Source organism: Typopeltis vanoorti, chromosome 6, assembly GCF_054136105.1.
Source record: "Typopeltis vanoorti isolate ZY-2024b chromosome 6, IOZ_Tvanoo_1.0, whole genome shotgun sequence".
NCBI classification, from domain to species: domain Eukaryota; kingdom Metazoa; phylum Arthropoda; class Arachnida; order Uropygi; family Thelyphonidae; genus Typopeltis; species Typopeltis vanoorti.
In genome coordinates this window covers 44,101,634-44,121,841 of record NC_143554.1, presented here as the reverse complement: position 1 = coordinate 44,121,841, position 20,208 = coordinate 44,101,634, and the positions used below count along the sequence as shown (strand labels likewise).

General features: G+C 35.5%; 1 protein-coding gene across 6 annotated transcripts in view; it reads left to right on the top strand.

Annotated features, from left to right (window-relative positions):
- Positions 1-20,208, top strand: part of LOC150105413 (uncharacterized) — a 362,599-nt gene that overhangs the window by 327,769 nt on the left and 14,622 nt on the right. For 5 of the 6 annotated variants that reach the window (XM_090394785.1, XM_090394784.1, XM_090394783.1 and 2 more), the window contains one exon: positions 5,046-5,432. The exons of the other annotated variant lie outside the window; for it this stretch is intronic. In XM_090394785.1, the coding sequence (XP_090250911.1) occupies positions 5,046-5,432 (387 nt within the window). The remainder of the gene's footprint in view (positions 1-5,045; positions 5,433-20,208) is intronic. 6 annotated transcript variants of the gene reach the window in all.

Below are 20,208 nucleotides of genomic sequence, written 5' to 3'. Positions count from 1 at the left end.
GTAGTATTACAATATTTGGAACTGAGTTCTCAAGACTGTATTTTAGAATTAACTGCAAAAGTTCAAAAAGGTTCAAAGTGTCCACCCTCCCCTTGCTATGCCACTGGCTTACTCCCTAACCACACTATCAGTGTTGTAAAAAAAAAAAAAAAAATTAATATATCATCTGCAGAGCCTGTAGTGTCTAAGTAAGGATTAACATTTTAGAAAATGAATAATAAATTAGGGAACTCACTGATCAGTAAAATAGAAAATACTAATTTCAATTTATAATGAATTTAAAAAAAATTATAAAAATCTAAATATACTCTAGGGGTGCTTAAGGGTCAAAGCTGTATAACTGAGAGGAGACCTCCACATAGCCTTTAAAGGAATGCGGAGAACCGACCAGGGCTTCTGACCTAATGTCCAATCCTCACCTTCTCGTGGTGCACCCTGTTGGGTATCTACTTTGATACTGAACGAACGAGGATGGGCTGGCAATTTGGGATTTAGCCGACCAAATTGTATTCTTATTGGTTAAACCAAAATAAAAAATGATGGTACAACATGACAAAATTTCATGCCGGCTGGGGCGTCGCCCGGTTAAACAAGGCCCCCGTTGTTTTCGCCAGGGAACCAGGGCGAACAGCGAAAAGTCAGCTACTGGAACAAATCCGAAAACAAACCCCAACTCAACATCACCAGAGTTAAAGATCGGTACTATCAACGTAAGAAGCCTGAATGGCAAAGAAATGGAGCTAGCTGAGGAATTAGATAAGTACCAGATCGACATAATAGGGGTGACTGAAACAAAAAAGATCAAAACTGGTGAGATCTTTCTGAGCAATAAATACAAAATGTTATATTCAGGCAATGACAATCAAGGAAAAGAAGGAGTAGCCATAGTATTCAACACAAAATACGAGGCTAATCTTCTTGAATGGCAGTCAGTCTCAAGTAGAGTAATGTGGGCAAATATGAGAATGGGGAACTGGACAATGAGACTTATTTGTGCCTATGGTCCCACAGAAGGTTCTACTAAGGTAGAAGTGGAGGAATTTTTTGAGGCTTTAGAAAAAGCAACTGACACAATGAAAAAGGAAAAGTTGGTCCTTGTTGGGGATCTAAATAGTAGAGTAGGAAATGATTGTGAGACATACAAAAATATTTTGGGAAAATTTGGAGAAAAGAGCAAAGCTAATAATAATGGCAAATATCTGTTGGATTTCTGCTCAGGACATGGACTGGTTATTACTAACACCATGTTCCAACATAAAAATGTGCACAAATTCACATGGAGAGAAGAGGCTAGGAATAAGAAAAGTCTCATTGACTATGTTATTGTTGATAGTGATGTTTTCTCCCTGGTGCAGGACACCAGAGTGTACAGAGGATTTGAAATTGGAAGTGATCACTATTTAGTCTTGAGCAGGATAAAATTGAATTTCATATTGAAAAGAATAACATGTAAGAAAGTTTTAAAGCGAATAAAAGTTGAGCAGCTCTCAGATGTGAACTGTAGACTAAAATACAGAAATATTATTGAAAAGAAAATGAAAGAGTTTGAGAACAGGAATCAAACCTTGGAGATTCAGTGGCAAACTCTGAAGGAAACATTGATTGATTCTGCCAGAGAGGCATGTGGTGAGGTTGTGTGCAAGGATAAAAAAATCAGAACTCCCTGGTGGACACAGGAAGTTAAAGAGGTAGTGAAGGAAAAGAAGAAAGCATATCAAAAGTTCCTGGCAAATAAGTCAGCTTTTACTCTTACAGAATACAGAGACAAATGTAAGAAAGCTAAACAGTGTGTAAAACTAGCTAAACAAAAGTCATGGGAGGACTTTGGCAAGAATATAGAAAATAAATATCAAGAAGGTGGCAAAATATTCTGGAGGTTGTTGAAGAAGCTTAGGAATGGAGGAAAGAGTGCTGTAAAAGGAATTAGAGATGATAAAGGTGAAATGAAAACAGGAGAAAAAGATATCCTTGAAGTATGGAGTAATTACTTTGAAAAACTGCTAAATGAAACAAGCAGTGATGACAGCACAGTGGTAAAAAACACTGACCAGGCATGCAATCAGGAATACATATCCATACTTGAAGTAGAAAAAGCCATCAAAGGTTTGAAATGTGGAAAGGCAGCAGGACTAGATGATATTCGACCAGAAATGCTGAAGTATGGTGGTATAAGAGTCTTACAGTGGCTGCACTGCATAGTTCAGAAAGCCTGGACAGAGGGACGAATTCCCGATGATTGGAGTAGAGCTCTCATAGTACCTATATATAAAAAGGGAAATAAAACTGAATGTGAGAATTACAGAGGTATTTCCCTACTGAGTGTTCCTGGCAAGATCTATGCAAGTATACTTGAGAAACGGTTGAGAAGAATTGTGGAAGAAAAGCTTGGTGAAGAACAAGCTGGATTCAGGCCAAATAGAGGCTGTCAGGATCAGATCTTCACTTTACGACAAATAGTCGAGAAAGCATGGGAATATAACAAAGATCTGTATTTAAGTTTTGTCGATCTGCAAAAGGCATATGACAAGGTGCCAAGAGAGAAGCTATTCAATACGCTGCAGTTATATGGTGTCAATGGGGCATTATATCAAGCAATACTTAGTCTTTATTTGAGTTGTGAGTCAGCAGTTAGAATTGAAGGAAGTACAGGAAGATGGTTTAATGTTAAATCTGGTGTGAGACAAGGATGTACATTATCCCCTCTGTTATTCATTATCTATATGGATCACATTATGAAGGAATGTGGTATTAAACCTGATATCAAAATTGGAGATGTTAATGTCAGCTCTTTGCTTTATGCGGATGATGTTATACTTCTAAATAAATCCGCTACAAATCTGCAAGATTCTCTGACTAAATTGAATAGCTGTTGTAATAGATATGGTATGAAGGTCAGCAATAAAAAGACAAAGACAATGAAAATAGGCAGAATCTTTGAAAATGTCAACTGTGTTGTGAATGGAGAACCTGTGGAACAAGTAAAACATTTCAGCTACTTAGGCACAATTTTTACTGAAGATGGTAAATTAAATATAGAAATAGACAACAGAATCAGCAAAGCTGGTATGGTGGGAAGTCAATTGAATAAATTCATATGGAATAAGAAAGAAATTAGTCGGAACACTAAATTAGCTGTATACAAGACTGTGTTCAAACCAATTTTAACTTATGGATCTGAGAGCTGGGTCAGAAGTAAAACACTTGACCAAAGACTAGAGACCGCAGATATGAGAGTCCTGAGAAAGATTAGAGGTGTGAACAGATGGCATCAATGGCAATATCATATTAAAAATGAGGATATTAGGAAAGAACTTGACATTGTCAGCATCCAGGAATGCGTTAGCAGAGCTAATCTCAGATGGTATGGTCACTTAAATAGAATGGGAGAGGAAAGATTAGCAAAACAAGTGTTCTCTGCCAGGTTGGCAGGAAAACGACCCAGAGGAAGACCAAGATATAGGTGGATTGATACGGTACAAAGTGCCTTAGACGATAGAAATTTAAGATCTGATAATGTTGGAGTCTTGACAAGTAACAGACTGATTTGGAGGAAAATTGTAGATAGGAAGTTAGTAATGATGTAATTTTTTCATGTAGTACTGTCATATCCTGTACACCCCTTGAGGGTACATGGCAGGAATTTGATGATGATGATGAAATATACTCTACTGAAATAATACAGAAATACAGCAAAAAAACTATTTTCTAAAATATTTCTCATTTTGCATTTGTTTGTCATATATGTGCATCATTGCATGATCATTTCAATTTTCTTGCTAAGAATTTTCTCTCAGGGAATCGTCTGCAAAGAATTATGTGGACAGGGTTTGCTAATTACTGGCTATGTATGCTTCATGCATATATATATCTCATCTCATCTTCTTTATACCCTCTTTTACCTTGCGGTGTCGAGGGTCCATTGATCATCGGACCTCAATCCGTTTACAGGATAAGGTGGTCAGCCCTATGCCCCGGTATATCCTATGGCCTGTAGTGTTAAGTTCTCAAGGCCAGTTTGCCTGCTTTGCGGGATGAAAAACCCTAGAATAAACTGAGGAAAAAACCCTGCTGTCCACGCCCAAGACTGGCTAACTTGGCTATGGCTGAGGAAGATCCTTCAGCTCCTCACGTCACTGACGCTAATCGAACCTAGGACACTCCTTCCCCAGGCATATGGTTGCGAAGCGCATAGCCACTAGGCTAACCGTGCGGACATTTTTTTTTTTTTTTTCCATTTCATTACATCCTGCAGGAAATTTTTTTTTTTCATTGGGAATGTTTCAAGTCCATGTGGTTAGCTGAGTGGCTATGCACTTCGCAACCACATGCCTGGGAAAAGAGTGGCCTGGGTTCAATTCCTGTTGCTGAGATGAAGAGCTTAGGATCTTCCTCAGATAAGCCAAGTGAGCCGGTCTTGGGTGTGGACTGCATGGTTTTTCTCCCCAGTTTATCTGGGGTTTTTCCTCCTGCAAGCAGGCAAACTAGCCTTGAGAACATAATGCTTCTACAGACATGGGATACACCAGGAGGCATAGGGCCAACCACTTTACCTTTGTGTAACAGTTGCGGTTATAAGGAATAGAAATCCTTGACACTATAAAGGTAAGAGGGACAGATTAAGAAAGAAAGAACTTTCATCTTTATAGGTTGTGAGTGATCAAAGGTAATCTGATAATTTCCAGTAATACATAAACAGAAAACAATTTGAAGGATTTAAAATTTATACAAAAAGTCAAATCAACATATAAAAAGGAATAATTTTGGATTTTTAGGCTAAAATAAAGTTTAAAGAGCTTTGCACTAAGTTTAAAATGGTATAATAATGATAAAGCTAACTTAAAATATCTATCCTTCGAGTAATTAGTTTTCTTTTTTAAATAATTTTTTTTTATTTTGGTAACAGTATAGTTTCTTTTTTAAGCCAGTTGTAATTGCAGTAGTTCTGTTTTCATTGTGACTTAGCTCCTTTGTTCAAGTTAATTCGCCTAATATTAATAATATTTTATCTTCAAGAAATAACTTCTATTTATATATATATATTTCAGAATAAACAGGCAGTATGGGAATGTGGAGAATGTGGTAAACAATTCAAGCAGCAATATACTTTGGTACGACACCTTCCTGTCCATACTAATGAAAGAGCTTTCAAATGTGATGTATGTGGGAAAGCTTTTCGCCAAGCTAGTACTTTGTGTAGACACAAAGTGGTGCACACAGGAATGCGTCCCTTTGTTTGTGTAGCATGCAATAAGTCTTTCAATAGGTCTTCCACCCTGATTGCTCATCGAAGAACTCATTCTGATAATAAACAGCATAAGTGCCCTTATTGTAATAAAGCTTTTCATCAAAAAGGCAATTTGAGAAATCATGTATATACTCATACAGGAGAAAGGCCTTATAAGTGTGATGTATGTGAAAGAGGTTTTAATCAGGTAAGATTTTTATTTTGCATTATTTTTCATGAAAACAAAATAAAACACTTATTGCCTAATAGAAAGGGGGATGGTAAATCCCTTTATGTTTTTATAGCCGGGTACAAAACTCGGATCGAAATCCATAGAGTTTCATGCCGAAAAATAAATACTTTGTTTAATAAGTACTAATAAATACTTTTTTGATAAGTGCAATAAGTACTAATTTAATAAGCCTTTCGGCTTATTAAATTAGTACTTATTGCCTAGTCAGAAAATTAGAAACCCAACCTTAGTACTATGTATGACTTTCATGTATTAATAGCTTGGATTCAGTATGATATAATTTTATTAGTTAGAAATGTATATGGGGTAATTAGAATAATTCTGTAGCAATAATTTCTCCTATATCCAGTAATAAGAACAGTAAACACTAAGTGGTGCAGTGTAATGCAAGTATGTCACATATGCTATCTGCATATGTGATATACCTAATCATTGAAAATTGAAAGACTTATTGCTCACTACAAGATTTTAATTTTAACTGTAATGAAAGGAAGGCCCCTGTAGTTCATTTGTTAATAATGCCCTCTAGTTCAGTGCTTCCCAAACTTCTGGATGTCAGGGCTCCCTTTGCAAAAATTAAAATATTTCACGGCCCCCCCCTCGAAAAAAATCATAATAGAGAGATATATTATTATAATATTTATTGTATTTATATTCAATACAAAACATACACAGCGAATATTGCAAAAATCAAATGCATATATTACATTTTTTGCCTCTTACCGTTTGGTTCTGAAGACGAAATACTGTCCTTTTTTTGAGTCTGTTTCTGCTTCTTCTTCTGATTGTTCGCAGGATTTTTTTATTTATTTTTTATCAGCCGCTTATCCATCTCAGGGTTAAATTTTTTAACTTAGAATAGATCAAATAATATCACCACTTACCGATACTGGCACACCACAGACTGATAACATGAAATTAGTGAATATTACCAGAATAAGGGAATCCCCGGACCAGGAACATTTTTCTCTTTTGTGACTTTTCTCCCTTTACACTAATTAAGCCCAACGCGAAACAGACAGCAAAGGCAGGTTATTAAAACGTGCATATGATTGGTGCGGTATTAACAAAAGATCGCGCAACCGAAAGATAAAAGCATAGCTGACAATTGAGTTGAAATGCTAACTCTCTTCAGCCGAATTCCATATGTGAAACTGCCATAACGTTCATTATAGATATATATTACTTAGTTTTAACACTTTTACGAATTTTAACACGTTCGGTTGAATTTTATTGCTGCCTTGGGAAATCGAACTCACACACATCTAATTAATAACAATAGTTTTTAGTTAGATACTGTGTTTGCCTATGCAACATATGGTTTTGTTTCAGTCTATACAGCATAGTTTCTGTATGAGAGGACGTGATTCATTAATTAGTATGTTTTTATCCCAGTTGTCTCTAATTGCACTATTTATTGAGAAATATATTACACAGACTCCTCATACCTTATTCACTGGCATAATAAAAGTACTTGTTTTTATTGCCTCTGCAGTATAGCGGCTGTTAGGGAGGGGTGTTGTTTACCACTGCAAGCGAGTTACTATCTCCCCACATGAACTTGTTTAAGCTTTTTTTCAAGTGTGAAGTATATGCGAAACTTTTATTGGTAACAGAAAACTAGCTCGGATGACAGTGATAATATAAAACGAGTTTTGATATGTCAACAGTCCCTGATTAAGAGCGCGTGATGAAAGGGAGAGGAAGATTTGGAGCTTCCCTGGAGAGCATTCGAAGTAAATACAATTAACCACTGCTTTGAAATGAAACATATGAATAAGCATACATTTACTAATATTCATTAAGCGCCGAAATACGCAGGAAGCAAAGTTTGTGAACCAACACCAATGCGTGAATTTTTCCATTAAAATATAAAAAATAAAAAAAAAGAAATAATAAAAGTTAAATACATTTCTTTTAAAATAAAAAAAATCTACTTAGTCTTAAAACATTTAAAATTTGTTTTCATTATTTCACGGTCCCCCTCAACAAAACCTACGGCCCCCAAGGGGGCTGTGGCCCACAGTTTGGGAAGCGCTGCTCTAGTTAACATGACCTGGATTCAAATACTATCGGATGTCAAGAACCTTCATAAGAGCTTTTCAGTTGAAGGCAAGTTGGCAAGTCTCATACAGGTAGACAAACTGGCTAGTAAAACGTGTGCGTGCACACACACACACACACACACACACACACACACACACACACACACACACACACACACACACACACACACACACACACACACACACACACACACAGAGAGAGAGAGGAGGAGGGAGAGTTGGCATACAGACTTTGATGGTTTCAGAAGTTTCAAAATTGAAACCAGAAAACATGGAAATAATTGAACAGACAAAATTTACATTATATAAAATACCCAGATGATACAGTATTATTTGCAGATAATAAGGAAAACAAAGTATGTGAATGAAAATCTATATAAAAACAGCAAGAACTGTACATCATCATTATCTATTTCCTGTTATGTATCTTCAGGGGATGTTCTGACTATTATGTCAGCACTACATGATTAAGTTTACATTATTATTGATCTCTTATCATCACCAATTTGCTTTCAAATTAGTCTTTTACTTGCAAGCACTCCAATATTGTCTTATCTAACATTTTGTGCTTCTAAGGCACTTCTAATTGAGTCACTCCATCTAGACTTTGGTCTCCCTCTGGGTCTCTTTCCTGCCATCTTGGCATCAAACACCTGTTTTGCTAACCTTTCCTCACCCATTCTATTTAATTGGCCATACCACCCTCAATGAACTGTGCTTACATATTCTCAAATGCTAACAATGTCAAGTTCCTTTCTAATAGCTTTATTCTTAATATGATTCTGCCATTGATGCCATTCGGTTCACTCTCTTAATTTTTCTCAGAACCCCATATCTGTGGTCTCTAGTCTTTGATCAAGTGATATTTCTAAACCACCTCTCAGCTTCATAACTTACAACTGGTTTGAACACTCTTGTATAACTAGTTTGGTGTTTTGGCTAATTTTTCTCTTATTCCATATAAATTTATTCAGTGGGCTACCTACCATGCCATCTTTGCTTATTCTGTTGTTTATTTCCAGATTTAACTTATCTTCACTAAAATTGTGCCTAAATAGCTGAAATATTTTACTTGTTTTATAGGCTCTCTATTCAGAATGCAGCCGAAGTTTTCTATATTCCTGCCTATTTTCATAATTTTGGTCTTTTTATTGCCAATTTCATGCCACATTTGTTAAAGCTGTTATTCAATTCATCTGCATATAGCAATGAGCTAAGCTTGACATCTCCAATTTTATCACCCTAATGCTACTTTCTTTCATAATGCGATCCATATAAATGATGAATAAGAGTGGAGATAAGAGTGCACATTATCTCCACTCTTATTCATCATTTATAAGAGTAAGAGTGGTTATAAGAGTGGAGTGCACATTATCTCCACTCTTATTCATCATTATCTCCACTCTTATCTCCACTCTTACTCTTATAAATGATGAATAAGAGTGGAGATAATGTGCATCCTTGTCTTACCTCTGATTTTACTTCAGACCATCTTCCTGTATTTCCTTCAGCCGACTTACAAATTAAATATAGAACTATGTATTGTTCTATATAATATTCCATTTACCTCATGTAATTGTAGTGTTTTGAAAAGAGGTTTCTAGGTACCTTGCCATATGTCTTTTCCATATCTACAAAACTTAAGTACAGATCCTTATCATACTCTCGAGATTTCTCAACTGATTTTCAGAAAGTGAAAATCTGATCTTCACAACCTGTATTTGGTGCGAACCCAGCTCATTCTTCAAGTTTTTCTCAACCATTTTTTCAAGTATACTGGCATAAATCTTAACCGGAACGTTTAATAGATAAATTCCTCTGTAATTCTCACATTCAGCTTAATTCCCTTTTTTATAGATGGGAACTATGTGAGAGTTCTACTCCAGTCATCATCTGGAATTTGAGCTTCTGACCAGGCATTCTGAATTATGCAGTGTAGCCAGTGCAAAACTTTTATACTCCATATTTAAGCATTTCTAGTCATCTATTCCAGCTGCATTTTTGCATTTCAAGTTTTTGATATCAGTATAATGAGGTAGAAAAAAGCTACATACTCCTATTACATTTCTCTTGAAAATTTTCCGCTACTGTTTTATCACTGCTTCTTTCATTTAATAGTTTTTCAAGGTACTTATTCCAGACATGTAGAATATCCTTATCTTCAGTTTTCATGTCATCTTATTATTATTATTCAGGCCTCCATGGAGTCAAAAGACTCATCGTGGGAGGTCCGCCTTAAGAAACACAAAGTCTATCATACCACTCCTTAAACTGATTGACCGTTCTCGCTCTCACCACTCCATCAGGCAATGCATTCCACTATCTTTATCCATTATCTTTGATTACTTTTACATTACTCTCCTCCATTTTTAAGCTTTTCAGAAGACTACAGAACATTTTGCTACTTTCTTGATATTTATTTTCTGTATTCTTACCAGTCTTCCAATGACTTTTGTCTAGCTACTTTTACACATAAGTTCTCATACATTTTTCTCTGTATTCTTTTAGGGTATCTCCTGTCTTATTTACTAGGAACTTTTCGTATACTTTCTTCTTGTCAAGAATTGCTATTTTTAGCATTTTGTGTCCACTGTAGTGTTCTCTTTTTTTTTTCTATTCTTGTGGCAACTTCACCACATACCTCCCTAGCTGCATCAATCAATGTTTTCTTCAGTTACCACTAAGACCACAAGGGGGGTTTGGTTCTTGCTTTCCCAAGTGTTTCATTTTTTCTTCAATAATGTTTGTTTGGTTCAGTTTACAGTTTATCTTTAAAAGCTGCTTAAGTGTGATTCTTTTTAAAACTTTCTGACATGCTGTTCTTTTCAATGTGGTAAACATTTTTATCCTACTTAGCACTAAGTAACTTCATGCTGATTCAGGTTAAGAACCAGTATCATGACAAGACTGAACTAGCATTAAGTTATCACTATCAACAATGATGTAGTCAATGAGACTTTTCTTGCATCTTCTCTCCACATGAACTTGTGCACATCTTTATGTCATGACTAGTTATTACTAATGACTACTAATAACTAGTCATTATCCTGAGAAGAAATTCAATAGATACTATTATTATTAGTTTTGCCCTTTTCTCCAAATTTTCCCCAAACATTCCTGTATATTTGGTGAGATTCATTTGTTTATACTTCTAACAAGTACCACTCTTTCCATTTGCTTTGTCAGAAGCCTACTTTAATGACTTGAAAAATTCTTCCTTAGAAGAACCTTTCTTCCTCCATATCTTAATTTTTGATGATTCTGCTGTGGATGCCATCTGTTCACTTCCCTAATTTTCTAAAATAATAGTGAATAAAACGACTAGCAATACAATATGCATCTGTGCTTGAAGGTTAGTGGTGTTGTGCACTTCACTGATGTCTGTGTGCATTAGATGTTTTATGATCAGAGATACAGACTTAGCGTAAGATCATGCCTTGTTTCTTGTTGCACTGTTTAAAAGTTCTACAATAAAAATTGTAATCTACATAGATCAGTTCATAGCCACATTACTTCATGTTTGAATTCTGTTATGTGTGCTGCCAATCCTGATATGTCTTCATTTTTTCTTTTTTAATGTCTTTAAAAGAAATGTTCTGATATGCATATCTGTTAATCTGCTTGTCTGTCCTATGTAATATAAACCACAAGTCTAGATTATCTTGTAATCACCAGGTTTCTTAAATAGCAAATGAGGTTTTTGGAGGCCCAAGATGACTTGAAATCTTTAATGTGAACTGCATCAACCTTGTTGACACAGTAATGTTGAAATTTATTCACGAGTGACCAGTTGTAAGGGAGAATTACTGCTCATCTATAATCTTATTTTTCTTGTTTATTTGGTGCAGCCTTAGGGACTGACATAAAATTTTATTAATCATTGTTCTTTTGTAGCCATTCTTGGGTAGGAATGGAGAATGAAATTGAGAGCTTTTCTAGCTCTCGTGTTTATACTGCTTGAGATTTTGTATGCTGTTTATTGTAGGGTTCATATAATCCAAATTTTTTGTGCTGGACAGGGGCGGCTCGTGCATAGGCACTGTGGAACTGCTGCACCCCCAATTTTTCTCGATATATAAATATATTTATTAATTTATTTATATTTGCTTGTAAGATTTAATTTTATCATCAACAATCCTATAAAATTCTCTTATTTTGTATAAAAAATAATAAAAATCCATCTTGTAGCACTTTGATTCACTGTTTATTTTATTAGTTTTGTTTATTAGTTCCACTGTTTATATGCAGTTTGTGCTAGTGGAGTGTTCATAGTGCTTATCTTGTTTACTCCATCTCTTTAAATATTTGGACATTACAATTAAAGACATAACATTTGTTATAGTTTTTATTTTGGAACATTTTGGAACAAACAATATTTTTTCATGTTTAATTTTTTAAAAATTTTTACCATAATTTTGATATTTTATCCAAACATGTATACACTGTACTTACAGTGTGTATGTATATTTTGAAAGTTGCAGCATCCCCACGATTTCAAGCCACGAGCTGCCACTGGTGCTGGATGACAATAGGATTTGATGGCATGACCTCAGGTTTATTTTTCTCTTAGTCCATACAAATTTATTCAGTTGACTTCCTACTATACCACTAGAATTAGTAAAGCTATTATGGGAAGTTATCTGAATAAATTTATATTGAATAAGAGAGAAATTATTCCAAACAGTAACTGCTATATACAAGATTTTTTACATGATTTGAGTTAGAAATAAAACACTTGATCCAAAACTGGAGACCACCATGAGAGTTCTGAGAAAGATCAGAAGAGTGAACAGATGATATCGAATGGCAGTATTATATTAAAAACAAAGATGTTAGGAAAGAACTTAACATTGTTAGAATTCAGGAATGTGTTAGCAAAGCTACTCTTGGTTGGTATTCAAACATAATAGGACAAGAAAGATTAGCAAAAAAAAAGTTTTTTTTTCCCAGGATGGCAGAAAACAAATGTATATTTCTGTCTTCTAAGACTCTTCTTAGAAGACAGAAATATAAGATCTGATAATATTGGAATTATGACAGATAATAGATTAATTTGGAGGAAAATTGTCAATAGGAAGTTAGTAATGATGTAACTTTTTTTCTGTTGCTGCGTTATCATAATCCTGTAACCCCCCCACCTCAGAGTACATATCAGGAATTTGAAGATGATTATGTATCTTCCGGTGTCAGTTGGCTTCTTATAAAACTGAGTAGCTGTTCGTTTTGCTCTGATACCTCTATGAGTATATCTAAAAACAGTAAAGATCTGTTGGTTGGGCCAAATGATGAAAATGTCAACATACTATAGCTGCACTTTTAGTCATGTGGTGTCGTTTCTGGTTGTAAAATTTGTCTTGAAATTTGAAGAAGTGGATCTCCAAGAATGGAAATCTTGAAATAATTGTACTCATAGTTTCTGCTCTTGCTGAAGAGATTGGTGATGTCTACAATTGAAATATTCGATAAAATATGCCAGGTTTTTTTTTTTATCATCTGATTCCCACTCATGAAAGGTTATATAAGCCTATAATATATTAGTACCACAAGTGAGCTAAAGATTTTTTTTTTTCTTTTTTTTTATTTGATACATTTTTTATATTATTTTATTTTTTTTACGTAGTCTGGAAACCTTACTCTAGAAACCAAACATGGAACTTTTTCAAGCCACTTCAGGCCTCCCAATAACTAGGGTGGTGGTCTCACACCAAGTGATGAAATTCATCTCCCACCTAAAGACAATCGCAAACATCCATGCCCATGGCAGAATTTGAACCCGTGACTTGTTGGTTGGAGATCGGATATGCTAACCACTCAGCCAATCAGGGTTTTGCAAGATGTCTGGATAACAATTAAGTTGGAGAATGTCATGCATCTGCAATGGATTTTAGTCGTTTGTATGCCTTGCTTGTGTATTTTTGGAACTCCACAGTTTCTTGGCACTAGGGGTGTGTAGAAATGAGATGCTTTTTGATATCCTCAGACTAGTTAACCAGGTCTTTAATCAAATTACAGTGAAACCTCGAGTCATTGTTTTATAGGGGGAATGGAGAACAAAAACAATATATATGGAAAAATGATAGTATCGGGAAACCATTAAAAATTATAGATAAGAACAAGTTAATGATTATTATTCACTGAAATACAGTATATGATATATTACACTATATTTAAAACACTTCTTCTTGCTGAAAAAATCTTTGATTGATATTTGTTTTGTACAAACTTTACACCTCACTTCAAAGTATAATCTTTCAAGGCCTAGAACGCTTTCATGATCACCGATCACCGTCACTCATACTGTGTGCACAAAAGAAAGCTTTTACTTTCATTAGCATTTCAGCAAAGCTTGGCACAACTTTGGGTTTACTATCTCCTCCTCCTTTTCCCCCCACACTCCCAGATGCCATGAGGATCTTGCACAGCTCCTGCACTGTTTCTACACTACTTGTTGCTACTTGGCAGCCCACAGAGATGTAGCCACTGAACTTTCCCCAGTCTGTGTGAGATCCTCATGCTAGTTCACTTCTATCAAAATGCTGCAAGTAAAACAAAGAAATCTGGTGTGAGGTGGAATCTAACAAGATCAATTACGTAGTGGGGTGTTGTTGCAGACCTGGTGGATCGGTTGCTAGTGATGAACAAATGCATCATCAAATAGGGACAGTGGGCACAAAATGAGTAATCATAATGGTAGACTTTAATTATCCAAATATTGATTGGGTAGTAGTAAAATCTCATGAGAATAATGAGACTGGATTTATTGAGCTGTTGTGAGACAGCTTTCTTAAGCAGCATGTGATAGAAGGAACTTGAAATCAAAGAGTGTTAGATTTAATTATAGTGTAAGAGAGTATTTCAGTTAAAGACAACTATTCTGCTTCCAATTGGTTACAGTAATTCTGCAGTACTCACTTGGGAAGTAACTAAGTTTATGAATGTTCCATTGAAAAAAAAAAAGTTACATGCAGAACTAAAGTAGAAAACTATGACCAACTAAGAACTATACCGAGTGCAGTGGAATGATATCAGTTGCTGGATGGGAAGAATACCGACAGTGCATGGGAAGCATTTAAAAAATACTTAAATGATGCAATATCAGAATGTGTCCCGAGAGTTTAAAGAATAAATAGGGTAGGAATCAAATGGATGTGCAGTCTTATTAAGCAAGAGATTCATAAGAAACGGATGATGTGGAAGGAATACTATGTACATAAGGATGATGTCTGTTACGAAAATTATAAGCAGCAGGCTAGAATAGTCACAACTGTTGTACGGAAAGCTAAGTCTGAGGATGAAAAGAAACTGGCTCTGCAAGCTAAAGACCACCCATAAGAATTCTATCAAAATGCTGCAAGTAAAACAAAGAATGAATATGAAAGAATAACTTTTCTGAATGCAGATTGTGAGGGTGACAGATGTAGAAGAGGGTGTTCAACTAATGAGTGTCCATTTTGCTAAAAGCCATTAAATTGGTGTATGTAAAATTGAGTTCACTGCTACCTCTTCACTGAATGAAGAAAGTCATGTGTATGAAGAGGAGGTACTAGAGCTGTTGCACAAACTGAATAACAATTCAGCAATAGGGACTGATGGGATATCAGCAGGGGGCCTAAAAGAGTGTTCAGCTGAACTGGCTATTCCTTCCATCACTCTTTGCACTGCCCATTGCACCAGGGCATTGCAAAGAGTGATATATCCAACTATCAACCAATCAGTATCTCAGGAGTGGTGGTGAAGAGTTTGGAATAATTGGTTAGAGCTTGCATTCAGAAAGGGGTTGACAGTGAATCTCTGCTTTGCAATGAACAGCATGGATTTACTAAGGGAAGGTCATGTTTTAGCAACTTGCTCACATTCTATAATAATGTTTCTGCTAAACACGACAAGACAAGGGTAATGGATGCACCATGATGCTTTTGGATTTTGCTTTTGAGAATACAGCATGGAAGACTTGCATAAATTGGAGAATATGGGTTTGAATTATAAAATATTAGCGTGGATAAGAGGATGGCTGACTGACATATCAAAAAGTGGTATATGAGGAATGAGTCTGCAAGATTTAAGGTAATTAGTGGTGTACCACAGGGATCAGTCCATGATCCACTGTTTTTGGAAAATTTCTAGGTTCTCAGCTGAACCTATAAAATTTCACTGCATCCAATGGCTGTATAATGAAGTTATATTTCAATCTGTAAATTTGTATTTCAATCTGTATATTGGGAAGGATTTGGCAGGCAACATACAACTATTTACTGATGATGCAAACATAGGGTAATTGGAATGCTCCTGATATGTAGTACTTTCAGAACAATTTGAATAGGCTGAATAAGACTACAACAGAACATTATAAAATCTTATTTAAACCCTTCCCTCCCAGGCCACCAAACAAAAAGAAAAGATTACAAAATAATTTTCCCTTACATTTGTTCACTTGTGAACAAGATTTCATAGTTACATTAACAAGGAACTAAAGTTGCCTTCTTTGCACTTAAGAAGATTTCTTCTTAGACCCACCACTTAATTAAATATAGTTACAAGATTACTTGTGCTTGTGTTATGTAGGACAGACAGGCAGGTTGGGAGAGATGCACATGTCAGAGCATTTTAAGGATGTAGAGAGAAAAAAAGAAAATACAAATCAACTGAACCGATCAATACAAAACTGAACTGATCTGCATAGATTATAATTTCTACTCCAGAACTTTTAAGGAGTTATCTGAAATGTTAAAATATCCCCAGCAGTACAATACGAACGCAAAGTATGATCTTATACCAAGTTGGACCTGTGTCATGAAACATCTAACACAGGCAGACACCAGTGGAATGCATAATACCACTAACCATTGAGTTATTACATAGCATACTTGTGCATTCCATTATTAATCTTTTTTAAATATTTAACAGTGGAAATGTTACCTGCTTTATAGCTTAACTGTTTTCTATCTACTGTGATCTCCTGAAGATGTGAAACAGTGATTTCATGAAACTAGTTAAGTATTAAATAAATATGTTCTACATAGAATGATTTGAAATTCACAATTCTGAAAGCTGTTTGACTTTGATTTTTTTTAAAACTTCCTTAAACATTTTATTTTTTTCAGCTTAATCCCAATTACAACTAAATGGTAAATCCTTTTTATTTCAAGTCTCTTTTATTTACTCTTGTGTCTTGAACCAGTATCGAAGATATCACTGTCAGTAATAAGTCAGTGAGACTTATTTCTTGTATCTTTTCTATATGTGAATTTGTGCATATCTTTATGTAGGAACATATTAGTTATTAGTACATGTGCTGTACCAAACAGAATTCCAGCAGATACTTACCATTATTAGCTTTACTCTTTTCCCCCAAACATATACATGTGGTATCCATTTCCTACTCTACTGTTAAGATATCCAACAAGGACCAAGTTTTTATTTTCATTGTATCATCTGCCTTCTCAAAAGTGAAAACTTCCTTCACTTTTGTGAGACAATTGGTGAAAACAAGTCTAATGATGCTTATGTCCAGTTCCTTATTTTGATGCCACATTACTCTACTTGAGTAATGCATTCTTGTGTCCTAGTGTTGAATACTATAGCTATTCCTTCCTTTCCTTGATCATTACTGCAATTCTAAATAACTATTAAAACTATTAACTATTGAATGATAGTTAATAGTTTTACTAGTTATTTAGAAGAATCACCTATTGCTGTCTTTAAGTAACACCAATTACATTGACCTGGTACTTCTCTAATTCTTCTCCCCACTCCACTTTTTTTTCATCAATGCTTCTTATGTTGATGATGCCAATCTTAAATTCTGATGATGTTCATTTAGAGTTTATGAATTTTGTTCAGTAGCTTTTTCACTGTTCACTGTGGTTCCCTGATGAAAACAGTAGAGGGCCTTGTTTAACTGGCATTGCCCCAACCAGCAGGAAATTACGTCATGTTGTATCATCATTTTGTATTTTGGTTTAAGCCAGTAAAAATACAGTTTGGTTGGCCCCAAGTCAGCTAAGCCTTGTTGGTTCGTGGCTCGGAATGCACCGAAAAGGTGAGGATTGAATATTAGGTCAATAGCTCTGGTTGGTTTTCCACGTTCCTTAAAAGATTATGTGGAAGTCTCCTCTCAGTTATTTAGCTTGAACCTTTTACATGTCCTCTTCATGAAACACTTATTCTCATTATGTTAGAGTTTTAAAACTTTTACATTCTTGTTCTGAATGTTTTAAAAAATGTGTTTTTCTTCTGTACAGAAAACAAAATAAATCTTTAAACTTAACGTTATAACTAGCATGATATCTGAAATACTTTAGCTGCAGTCCATCATCCTGTTTTCTAAATTGCTCACGAACTGAAATAACAATAATAATCTGATGCTTACAGGATCTGCTAAGTATCCATGGTGTTTGTAAAATTTTCAGGCACAAGACAAACACCTTTTCATAAGATTATGGTTAAGGTGGTTGTCTTGTACCTGAAAATTTTTTGTGTTTAAATGATGTGTGTCCGAGTGGTTAGCCTAGTGGCTATGTGCTTCGCAACCATATGCCTGGGAAAGGAGTGTCCTAGGTTTGATTCCCGTCGACGATGTGAGGAACTCAAGGATCTTCCTCAGCAATAGCCAAATTAGCCAGTCTTGGGCATGGACAGCAGGGTTTTTTTCTTCCCCAGTTTATTTAGGGTTTCTCATTCCCCCAAGCAGGCAAACCAGCCCTGTGAACACACCCACGGATTACAGTCATGAATATCGCCCTTAGGGGATGTAGCAGAGAAGTGGGGAACTAGCTGCATTAATATGCCAGTAACCCCTCATTAGTAGAGGACTTAACCTGTCTTAGGACAGACGAGAAGGATAGGAGGAAATGACATGCATTCTCCTGGCCAGTTTGCATGGTTGCAGGATCAAAAACCTTTCCACATCGATATGAGACTAGTTAATTCACCTTCCTTTTAAAAACTTCTATTTTTAAATGTCCTAGATGGGAATCCAGGTCATTTTGACCAAAGAACATAATCAAAACTGATTGAAGTTCTAAGAATTGAAATAAACTGATGAAATAAATTGTTATGCATGAGATGAACCCTCTTCATATATAGAATTAAAGCAATATTAATAATTCTTTTGTCATTCTTATAATTACTTTTGATGCTCTGCTTACAAAAAATAGCAAGAAAATAGCCTTGTTCTTGTTTTTTTCAAAAAATCACTTTGATTCTGAAAAAAGAATTATCACTTGATGAAAGTACTGCACATTATAATACAGTATTTTTCTTCCAATATGAAGAATTGCATATTTGGGGGTGGGGTGGGGGGATAAAAATTCCTGCTAATTTTTATTGATTGTTATATGGCATTTTTCAAGTAGTTATGCTTTTACTATTGTTTTTATATTGAATAATGTATAGGTATATGCTCCTAAAGTGAAGCTTATTTCTGTAAAAAAAATTAAAGACGGAAACACAAACTCATATGAAAGCAAATTTTTTAGATGCAAAATTTTTGCCTAAATATCAGAGGCATCATCTGTATTAACAATGGAACATAAAATAAAATGCATTAAAAGAATTAATTTTTAAAAGTGCCACTACTACAACTTACGACAGCAGATGGTCAGTAAATTCCTAATTAAAAATAAAATTTTAAAAAATGTTGATAGAATATTATTTCCCATAAAAGGGATAACTGAGGGCCATCAGATCTGTTTAAGTTCTGTTGGTGTAGAAAAGCGTCGCAGCTCTCCTCGTATAACTGTTCCACGAGGAATCTACTTGCGTTACTTTAATATACGAAAGTGAAATCCAAGAGATATCTTCAGGAGATTTAGAGATTGGTGGGCTAAAGCCAGATCTCTTGCTTCTGTGGTTTGTCTTACTTTGGGCAGTCTGGAAGATCTGCAGCTGTTTGTTGTGAGGAACATAAACTATATATGTTCAGCATCTTGAACCTAAGCAGTCCAACTTAGAAGAACATGCCACCTCAACTAAACATGTGGCTCTTTTGAAGAAAATGAAACGCTTACATAAAAGTAGATTCCTTGTAATGAGGTTATACAAAGAGAGCTGTGAGGCTTTTCTGTGCCAACCAAACTTAAACAAATCTGATAGCTTCTGGTTATCACCTTTATTGGTTATATTATTATTATTATTCAGGCCTCCATGGAGTCAAAAGACTCATCGAGGGGAGATTCCCCCTAAGAAACACAAAGTCTATCATACCACTCCTTAAACTCATTGACCGTTCTCGCCCACACCACTCTATCAGGCAATGCATTCCACAGCTCAACCACCCTCCATGCAAAGAAACCACTCCTCACCCTCTTGCTCACAGTTTCCTTTCGTAACTTCCAGGGATGGCCTCTTGTCATCACTCCTTCCCGCTGTTCAACCAAGTGAAAGAACTCCCCAGTGTCAACCCTGTAACCACCTCTCAACAGTTTAAAAGTCTCAATCATATCACCTCTCCTTCTATCCGCCAAACTCTGCAGTCCACATTCCCTCAGCCGATTCTCATAACTATCCTTGTACAGTCCTGAGACCATCTTTGTCATCCGTCTTTGTATCTTTTCCACAGTTAATTTATCCCCTTCAAATCCTGGGGACCAAATCTGAGAACAATAATCCAAGTGTGGTCTGATCAGAGACTTATACAATGGAATGATAACCCTCTTATCTCTGCA